We start from the raw sequence: 10,565 nt of genomic DNA on the forward strand, positions 1-10,565 counted from the left end.
AATAATAATAATAATAATAATAATAATAATAACAACAACAACAACAATAATAATAATAGTAATAATAATAATAATAATAATAATACTAATAATAATAATAATATAAGTATAAAGGAATAAATATATTTGAACATACATTGATGGAGAACTAATAAAGAAAACAAAACCAAAAAAATTAGCAAATTGGATCCAATGGAGAATTTTATAGAGGCCATTGAACATATATATATGATTTAGTGCTCAAGGATAAAAATAAAATAAAATGAGAAATACATATGAAATTCTCACAAATATATAGTTCTATCGAAGTATATAATTTTGATAATGGACATAAGCTTATGATTAACTTACCAAGCTTTATTACCTAATTTTCATCTAGAGACACAATATTTAAAATTTCAACTACTTATCTTTTACATGTTTTAGATATGATAATTACAATATTCTCAATATAATAGAAGACATTAGCTTACGTTTTATAAAATTTTAAAAATAAAATTCCAAAAGTTAAATACAAAATTAATATTCCCCTAGTCGATTTTTTTTTCTTTATTTAAAGCATGACGTCGTTTATGTTCTTGAAAATTTTGATTCGTAAAAATAATAAGAATGATTAATTAGAACCTGTTTGTATTTCCTTTTGACTTATAAGTAAAAAATCTTAACTTATTATTTTTATTATTGTAACTTACCATCAGGTGCTTAAAAGCTACTTTTAGCTTAAAAACACTTAAAACAAGTTCATCTAAACAGACTTTTAATTAATATGGTTCTTGACGGTACAAAACTACATACAACTAAGGACATTATATTTCTTCATATACAACTCTAAGGAAAGGAGAGCTTTGCGGAAGTTTAAAAAGGAATTGAGTAAGCTCTTGTCTAAGAGAAGAATTTAATAAAATGGAGATCAGAAATTTTCATATCAAACAAATATAAGTCACTTAGACGAAAAAAACTTATATCCTTACTTGAATTAACAAAGAAAAATCACAAAAGATTATAAGTCATTTTAATCAAATTGAAACTTCAAAATCATTTTATTAAACTCTTGGAAATGATGAAGAATCATCACTAATACAAGTCATAATTTATTATTAATGACAATTATTTTGACAATTTTGTAGAGAAAGATAGTCACAATTGAGTGGTTTGTCCAACGTGCAACACCAATGGGGTGGTTCACCAGGAACCACAAGTTGGTCGCATACATCGTTTGCATCAAGTTTCGTGCTTTCATCACCTGCATTTTGTGAAATACGATAACATATAAATTAGTTAATTAGCTTTCATATACTGACATTACTACGTTAAAAAAAATTCTTATACTATCGAATCACGTAAATAATAATATCATATTTTTTACGAGTTTTACATTGAAAATCTCAATAAATTATAGTAAACATACATTGATGGAGATTCACAAGAGAAAACAAAACCACACAGAGCAGCAAAATTGACTGAAGGGAGGATTTTGTAGAGGCCATTGAAAATATGTGATTTAGTGCTCAAAAATCAAAAGATGATGAAAAATGCTTAAGATTTTTCTCTAATATATAGACTTGTAAAAGTACTTGATTTTGATAAGTTACAAAAAATAATGATTAATTTACCAAATTTTATTTCCTTGTTTTTTTTAATATAGAGACACAATATTAAAAATCATATTTACTTACCTTTTTTCATGTTTTAAGTGAACATCCCGTTATTATGAAATTACAGTCTCAGTAAAAAAACAGATATTTGTTTAATTACTTTCTATGAAATTTAATTAATGTATTTGACTACATGTTTGACCCTTATCACCCTTCAAGAGAGTCAAACTTAGGTAAAATGTAATCTTTGATCATCTAGTTTACCAACATGATTGAAGGTCAAACTTTGATTGTCGATATTATTGTGTATAGATATATTATAGTATATGTATATATATTATAGATATATAGTATGTATATGTTACATGTAGTATATGCATATACTTATATAAAGTATTCATTATTTATACACTAAGTACATATTTTGTAATTGAATAGCCAAAAACATTGGGCTATAATTTCCCCTTTATTCTTTAGGAAAGCAAGCATTAACTTCTGATTGAAAACAACTGACTCTAAGAAAGGATGCGCTCGTGAAAACAATAAGATCATCAATATGAATTATATAATAGACTTGAATGCCTATCGATCGATATTCTATATGATGTGATATTAGTAGTTTTATCTGCTACTAAGAGAAACTACGGTGAATGAATCTTTCTTAATTAAGAAAGGTTTGTTGGACACCCAACAGCCCATGGGCCGTGTAGAGCTGGATTGGGCTAGCATTTTGAAGGTCCTCAAATGAGAAGTTGGGCCAATAATTTATACAGCCCATGTAGACTGGGCTGACTTCAGTTGGATTGACCCATATTGACAGCTCTAGTCCAAATAGTATTATGAGAGAAAGCTACTATCACTCTTCCTTTTGTTCGAAAATCAACTGCACATGAATAGAAAAGTCTCTCTACTATTTGCATCAACCGTTGCCAAAACAAAGAGCGCGATTGAGACAAATTCAACATACATTCACAGCAGAAACCACGTAAATAGCTCGAGAAATAATAGCGCGATATGGTTAAAATAGCAACTTGATTCAAATAACTCTATGTACAAACAGTTACCTATATTTGGTTAGCACTTACATAGTTGTTACACTACTTAAAACATCAATGCTAACCAAACACTTCCAATTATATATCTAATATACAAGCAATATATAAAAACTATATAGCAAGGATTATTCGTTATAACGATGTTTCATTCCTTTGTCTACGCATACATGCACCCCAAGACATATTGTTACCAGAGTCCTTGTGTGTGTTTCTTCTTTTCAACTCGGATAGCTGGGAATGCCAACGATTCTTCCATTCACCGGTGTCCTCCATTGACTAAATGCATATAAGAAAACCATATCAGTGAAGAAAATAGAAGATTTCAAGAGTAGAATTCGCGGATATATCACTGTACAACAACAAAACAAAACCAATTACATGAATGCAAAAGCTGCGATTCTCTAAACAAACGATATATTTTCAGTAGCAGAGGCTGTATAAAGTTGTAGAGATGCACTGACAAGTATATGGCATTTCAACAACACTAACTCCATGTTCTACGAGTGATCTTTTATCGTAGCAAAGCCAGGATCTTCACTAAGGAATTCAGAATATAAAAAGTAAAGACACAAAGAAGTCAAGGGATTCAACGTCTAGTATATACACATTTTAAATTTTTTTGAGATCTTGGGCAACCCCCTTGCGTCTTGCTAGCTCCGCCCCTGATTCTTACAACTCTTTCAAATCAAATATCAGCCAGACACTAATATTCCATCCATCCCAGACCTTGTTGCCAACCTTATCACTCACACAACTATATCCTAATATGTTCTACACAAAAATACTAAGCATACCAAATTCTAGAGGAAAAAAGAATTAAAATAGCAGAGTATTGTCAACCTATGTTGCTTGGACTCTTCAAAAATGTCAACAATTGTATGTCGGATTCTCCAAAAGTAGTATATTTTCAGAGAAACCAACACGGGTACGACATCGAAAGTGAAGAGTCCCTTAGTTGTCAACAATCACGCTAAAGACAAATTGCCCTCAAATTAGACACCAAACATATTTTACACACAAATTAGGTGACTAAAACAAGATAATTAAACAAACCCCATTTAATTTCAAACTTTAAAAAACACCACTACCACAAATTTTTACAAATTAAAAAAAAATCTTTAATTCACCTCATAGTATAACAAAATCATACATAAACAATCACTTAAACTCGCCCTCAACTAACAATATGCACATTCAGACACATCAACTCATCTCAATTGAACACTCCAACTTGCAAAATAATCATCTACACACTTTCAAAATTTTACATGTCACATCAGCTTAGAGTGTTAAGTTATCAATTAACTCAAAGTTAAAATGTTTAATACAATAATTTACAAATTTCAAAAACACAAACTTTAATTCACCCAAATATCCAAAAAAATTATCTAAAAATAAATAAAAAACTAACCTCATCATTTTGGCACTTTCTACGAGGAGAAAATGCAAAGTGAAAACCTTTAGACATATCTTTATCATACATATCTCTTGATTTAGGATCCGATAATGTCTCATAAGCTTCTTGAACCCGAATAAACCTTTTGGTATTTTCTTCGACCCGACCCGGAGGTGAAACATCTGGGTGGTACTTTCTTGCTAATTGTTTGTACGCTTGTTTGATTTCTAATAAAGAAACAGTTTCTTGAATACCCAAAAGCTCATAAAAGCTTTTTGATTCACTAATTTCTATCACATTGTTGTTAAGTTTTGAGTTAACTCTCAAAGACCCTTTTTGTGTTCTTGAAAATTGTGGATATGATGGGGAAAATAGTACACGATCTATTGGGGTTCTTAGATACATTTTTTTTCTTGTGGAATTTGATTGAAGTGTCAAGGTTTTTAGGTGTGTATATATATAAGAAAAAGGCAAGTGGAGTGTTTGGATATGTTCCATTTATTTGTCTGATTTTGACTTCGACATAAAAATATATTGAATGTATTATAAATATATTAGATAAAAAGTTAAATTAAAGAATTAGATGTTCATTTCAGGGAGCACGGGTGGCGCGACATACGGAAAATTACACCAGTAATATAATATATGTTGGACTCTCTTTGGCTAGTTCATGTGTTTACTTCATCATAGTTTGACCCCTTAGTAAAATTCATAACTTCACCACTAGAAGCGAGTATTGAGTAATTCAATATAGTTTCACATGTGGAATTTAAGATGGATGAAATTTTCACATATTTCACCCGAGAAGTTGAAGTTTTTAACATATTTTCATTTTAAATTTGATTTTTAAATAAGTTAGTGGCTAATCGATTTCATAACCTATTTGGGAGCCATAGTAGTAATGAGTTTTAGTTGATGGCGGATAAAGTACCTTAATTTGATGAGTTACTTGATTTTTATCATTAAACTTCATTATATTTTCAATATTTCTGAAGATTTTCATTTATATACTATTATGTTTCACTTAAAAATATTAAATTTAGATGAACTCATTATCGAAAAACTAAATATGTTACTAAGTTCATTGAATTTGATACACCAACAACTTGATATTGTGAGTTAGACAATTTTGTCGAGTTTCTAGAGAGATTCAAAAAGTTTGCTCACTTTCTACCATCTTACTTAAAATTTGTGAATTAATCATAATTACAAGGAATATACTATAACATTCCTCATTACAATTATTTCATGAGAAAGTCTCCCTAAAAATTACTTCGACACAATTATTGAGAGAGATGGAAAAAGTTTCAAGCTTTCCTTGTCTATTAAAATGAATTTACCTAAAAGTCTTCATTTTGGGAACGTCTAGTACTAAAGTCATTGAATGAGTAAGTCGCCACGTTACTTTAGCCCCACGTACGAAAAAGAAATATATTAATGCACTTTTGCACCAAATAACAACTTGTAAGTTGTACCTAAATTTTGTTTGCCTACAATGACTTTGACATGAAATTAAAGTTGCCAAACATTGCCTACTCTTTCTACGTGGATGGATAAGATGTCACTCCTCTAAATTGCAAAAATACAAAATCAGAGATAAAAGCTGTCCATTGATAATGAATTTTATGGCAATGTACACCTTAGTTTTGGATAAGAACATAATTTTTACGAGATGTTATTTTTCATTTCGATGGTGTAAAAAGTACAAAATTATGATCTTATCCTATATTTATTTCATAGAATTGATAAGTACAAACATTGTAGGTACGTACACAAAGCCTTACCTTATCTAAGTGTTGAACTTAAAAATACATGGTGCAATTGATTCAAATTACAAGGGTACTTACCGTAATTTACCATATTTCAACAAAATCACAATCAAACAACGACTAATTCAATTGGTATTAGTGGTTACTGGTGAACTGTTTTTCAATTTATGTAAACAAATTGTTACAATTAAATTGTTCATATGACTAACAAGTGGAACAGAAGTTTTAACGGTTGATTGAAAATGATAACACCTACAGCTTCGTTAATTTTTTTCTTGACCTCAAACCTTCTGATGATACAATGTTCTTTCAAAATCTTTACATGCATTCATTATTCAGCTTCAGATAACTCTATTGCGCACACAAAAATAGAGAAATTCAGAAAATAAGGAGCAATACTCATAAAGCATATCAAATTATAAGAAAAACTAAACAAAGAAAATAGATTTCTCGTTATAAGCAACTCAAATCCAGAATGAGCAGTTGGTTCAAGAAAAAATCCATGTGCTATCCATGAATATAATGGATACATATGCACACAATAAGTTTATGGAATGTGCATTGTTAGTGAGCTAGCACAATGCGTATAGCGAATTGAACAGGATGTTTGTCAAACAAGAGTCCATAGAACCACACCAAACAACAAGGGATAGACAATTCAAAACAAAAGCATAGTTTGCTTCTGGAGATAATTTAATCAGTTCATAAGACACAAATATCTTTCAGATCCAGGGATGAGAACACTAGGCAAATTTCGAGGGTCAGAATCAGCTTTTACCCTATAGGATAATCTGCTATCAGGGAGTGAAAATGGTATCAGCCAACACCATTTTTAACCCAAGTATAGTCCACTAGTGAAGAATTGACGGGAAAGAAAGAAGGATGATAAGCATTATGTGGGTGTATTGAAACTTTAACATGCAAAGGAATAAGACTACTGAAAAATATCTGTTGATTTTTATTTCATAGATGGCCATACACACCTAAACAAAGTGTCTACTCTTGAGCTATAATCCTTGTCCAAACAAAAACATCCTAGCAAAAATACATATAGTCAAATCACCAGCCAAAATTAATGCTTCCTCGCCTTGCTGCTTGTGCCTTTTAGCTAGTCATACTACTCCTTATAGAACCTCCAACCACCCCAAAAACAAAAAGAGGAAAGCAAGGGAGAGAAGCTGAGATGAAAGACAGGGAAGGGTAAACGTGAATGTAAATGAAAAAGAAAGGGGGAAGGGGGAAGGGAAGGAAATTATAAGTGTGACATCAACCACATCTAGATTGACAACAGGATACAGCTCTCAGTCCCATACATCCAGCACCACCTAGAAAAAACAAAACGGAAAACCCAAAAAAAAAAAAAAAAGAAGGCAGAGATTCTTCAGACAGTTAACAAAGAATGCCTTCAGAAGACAATAAGGTGGCCACCATGAGAGCATAGGAGTCAATATAAAGTACAAGGGTAATGCGAGAATTTCCACAATCAGATATATGATACAGATCAAGGAATTCTTCAGATAAGGTTATTTCATACAATGTATGTAGCTTTTACATGTCATAGCATGCTACAAACAAGTGTCAGCATACAGTGCAAATGTGGATTTCATACATACCATTTCCCCCAAATAAATGTCTTAATAACGCTTCTATTTTCTTAATGCCTATTGTTTTTCTTAAGTGCAATATTTTTTCCTAATATTTGAAGTAACTGCAAGAGGTTCCAATCACTTTAATTACTGTAACCCCGGAGGACACTAGACGAATAAAATATAAGCAAGAGGCCAGATAAACCACCTGTTAATCAATTAGACAATTTCGGCAACTAAAATTGTGTGAACTAGAGGTGTTGAGCAATAACCATCATGTCCTCCATTACTCCGTTTGCAAGGATAAAAACTAGAAGCTAATGAATTCAACAAGATTTTACCTGTTATGGAACAATTGAGTTCCACCAATTAAAGAACAGATATGAGTATCTGTTTCATGCTCGATTCAGGGAGCATCATGCACTATCATCTCAGCAACATCTGGTTACATTAACCTTAATAGCAGCCTGCCTAACCAAACATTTTCAAGAAGAAAGACAAAAGAAAGAAAAAAAGGGAAAAAAAGGAGAAGATGGAAAAAAGGAGAAGAAAAGATGAGGAAAGAAGCAATGCAAAATATGTGAAGATTAACAACCTTAAACTTTAACATATTTCTTCATCCCAACAATTTTCAGCCAGCATTCTTAAAATAATTGTTCCAAAAGCAGTGAATGCCCTCCCATTCAAACAACCAAAAATTTCAATTGCATACCTTCAAATACAATCAGATATAACTTTGCCCATTCAATTGATAAAGCGCCAACAAGAATCAGTCCCAAGACCTGCATGTTTTTGGAATTTAACAGGCCCACCAAGCCACCAAATGTAAATAAAATTGGAGCCTCCTACCGAATTACCAACATCACTAACTCATCATGCAAAGGTAGTACAATAGATTCATAAGACAACTAAGCTACTTAATTAGAAAGCTTTTTGAAACTACCCTATCATTAGATCGCATCAGTTAATGAGTACAGGATATGAAAACATAATGCTCAAGGACATTCAAATTCTTCAGTGGAAGGCACAATTCCCTCACAAGAAAGGGTAATTGATATACCTTCCTTCACAACACTGAGATTACTAAAAGGATAAGGGGTGATTAAAATCCTCAAACAGACATACAATTAAGAAATTACTACCTACTGACAGAGGTAAAAGTTCACCATACATGAGCTCAAAAAGTAGTTCACAAGAAACTCAGCAGAGTTGATCCAAGATGGCACAAACTTGATACTCAACCTTTCAACTAATGCTACTTCACTTTCTGGTTATGTTCCATGAAGGACCTGCAAAAGAAGCAAAAATAGGCATTTCCGTCATACAAACTGCAATTAATTCAGTCTAACAGATCTTTCTTGATCATCAGGTGTTGGGATCACGATCTTCCAGGACATCGTGCTTCCTCAAAACTTCTCATGTTTTCTGCAATGGTAAAATAAAATGTTCACACAATTGAGTATCACAAGCCATAACCCATAGATTCAGAACTCTTTGAATTGGAAGCTATCAGTCACTGGTTTACATTCCCTTAGCAGGATCTTCTTCCATCAAGCTAATCTCAGTTGTTCCATGATTATGGTCATCCTGCCTAGATCTTCTCTGGTGACCCCTATGACCTCTCACTTCATCCTTTATGGTTTCATCTTGACCTGATCCATGCCTACTTTCAGAAGAATTTGATCTAGAACGTGCCCTGAGCTTTGATCGTCGGCTATCAGAACGGCTTGCTGACTGTTTAGTTCCGTGCTGCTTATCATCGACAGATCTTGACCTGGAGCGCTTTTTACTTCGACTCTTTGATTTCTCTTTTCTGCTCCTTTCCAATTTAGCACTTGAATGATGTCTTTCTTCAGGAGATCTGGACCTTGACTTTGAGTGCCTTCTACTTCGATGCTTAGGTTTATCTCCTTTATTTCTGTCTAATTTATCACTTGAGTGAACTTTCTCTTCAGGAGATTTGGACCTTGACCTGGAGCGCCTTCTAGCATGATGCTTTCTTTTCTCTTCTCTGCTTCTGCTAGAAAGATGCTTCTCTTCTGGAGATCTGGACCTGGAGGTTCTTCTCTGCTTTGACTTGCTTTCTTCCACAACTTCCGGTGACATTTTCTTCTGTGCATCTTCATCAACCTGTGGTGATGCTGACCTTCTTTGATCCTTCTGCCTGGATTTCTCACCCCTGCTTCCTTCTAGCTTATCATCAGACTGGTCCCTAACTTCAGCAGACTTTGATCTCGAGCGCCTGCTATATTTTGATTTTCTTTCACCATCTTTTGGGGATGACCTACTTTTTCGTCTATGTTCAGGCGATAGTGACTCATGGCGAGAAGCTCTACTTGTCTTAAGTGCTGGACTTTCTCGGCGGTGTTTTGGTGAGCCTGAATCGTCACGGTAAGATTTTCTAGTTCGGGGACTTGTGCTTCTACTTCTGTTTCTCCTTGAAACAGGAGAACGACGATCATAGAATCTAACAAAATCCCGTCTTCGACTTCTTTCATTAGCATATCTAACATCCCTATATGGCCGCCTTTCATCTTCGTAGCCTGAATAGCGCCGGGATCTCACAGGTGACCTGGATCTATAATCTCTTGATCTCCGTGGAGGAGAGAAAGAACGGGATCTCCGCCTTCGCCTATAACTTATTGGAGATCTTGATCTGGATCGAGATTTGGATGGCGACCTGGATCTTGACCTAGCACGACTGGGAGAAGGTGACCTATAACAGTGCAGCTCATTAGTAGAAGACCAATACAATTAAACAAGCAAATAAATAGCAGATGATGAGAAACTCTATACACTCTCGGACATCCAAATCCTAGAAAAGAAGTGTCACCTTCCTAGAAATTGCTCCAGATTAACATCCCTTACATTTGTTTTTCCATAATAAGGAACAACCAATACCAGCAAACATTATAGGATCTCCTGCAGAACTGAAATAGATTATGCAACAATTATTCAAGATTTTTTCTATATAAACCATACGATGCTTGGAAGATTCACGAGGAAAGCCTTGTCCTTGTCCCACTCCACTCAAATCCCACCCTTGTAAAACATATGATACCTAGGAGATTCAATAGGCCATCCTTTTAATTAGATTCCACTCCTCCCAGAACCGCTCACATATAACTTATAAAGCAGATACTAAGATTGTTTCTAGTAGACCC

General features: G+C 33.3%; 2 protein-coding genes across 7 annotated transcripts in view; both read right to left on the minus strand.

Annotated features, from left to right (window-relative positions):
- Positions 1–2,610: 2,610 nt before the first annotated feature.
- Positions 2,611–4,490, minus strand: LOC102605695 (chaperone protein dnaJ 20, chloroplastic-like). Its single transcript, XM_006360871.2, has 2 exons — positions 4,062–4,490; positions 2,611–2,926 (listed from the first exon to the last, which is right to left on the minus strand). Exons 1-2 carry the CDS (start codon positions 4,449–4,451, stop codon positions 2,783–2,785), a joined length of 534 nt encoding a protein of 177 aa, XP_006360933.1. The 5' UTR covers positions 4,452–4,490; the 3' UTR covers positions 2,611–2,782.
- A 2,198-nt stretch (positions 4,491–6,688) lies between these two features.
- LOC102606029 (splicing regulatory glutamine/lysine-rich protein 1) overlaps positions 6,689–10,565 on the minus strand; it is an 8,776-nt gene continuing 4,899 nt past the window's right edge. The window contains exons 4-6 of one of the 6 annotated variants that reach the window (XR_001475218.1): positions 8,573–10,117; positions 8,114–8,183; positions 6,689–7,868 (exon numbers count right to left, since the gene is read on the minus strand). Coding sequence is in view for 1 of the 6 variants with exons in the window: in XM_006360872.2 (XP_006360934.1) it covers positions 8,923–10,117 (1,195 nt within the window). In the remaining 5 variants the exon portion in view is untranslated. Of the gene's footprint in view, positions 8,184–8,322; positions 10,118–10,565 lie in introns of those variants that run through there. The other 5 variants (XR_001475219.1, XR_001475216.1, XR_001475217.1 and 2 more) reach the window with 5 other exon arrangements.

This window comes from Solanum tuberosum, unplaced genomic scaffold (genome assembly GCF_000226075.1).
Source record: "Solanum tuberosum cultivar DM 1-3 516 R44 unplaced genomic scaffold, SolTub_3.0 scf00339, whole genome shotgun sequence".
NCBI classification, from domain to species: domain Eukaryota; kingdom Viridiplantae; phylum Streptophyta; class Magnoliopsida; order Solanales; family Solanaceae; genus Solanum; species Solanum tuberosum.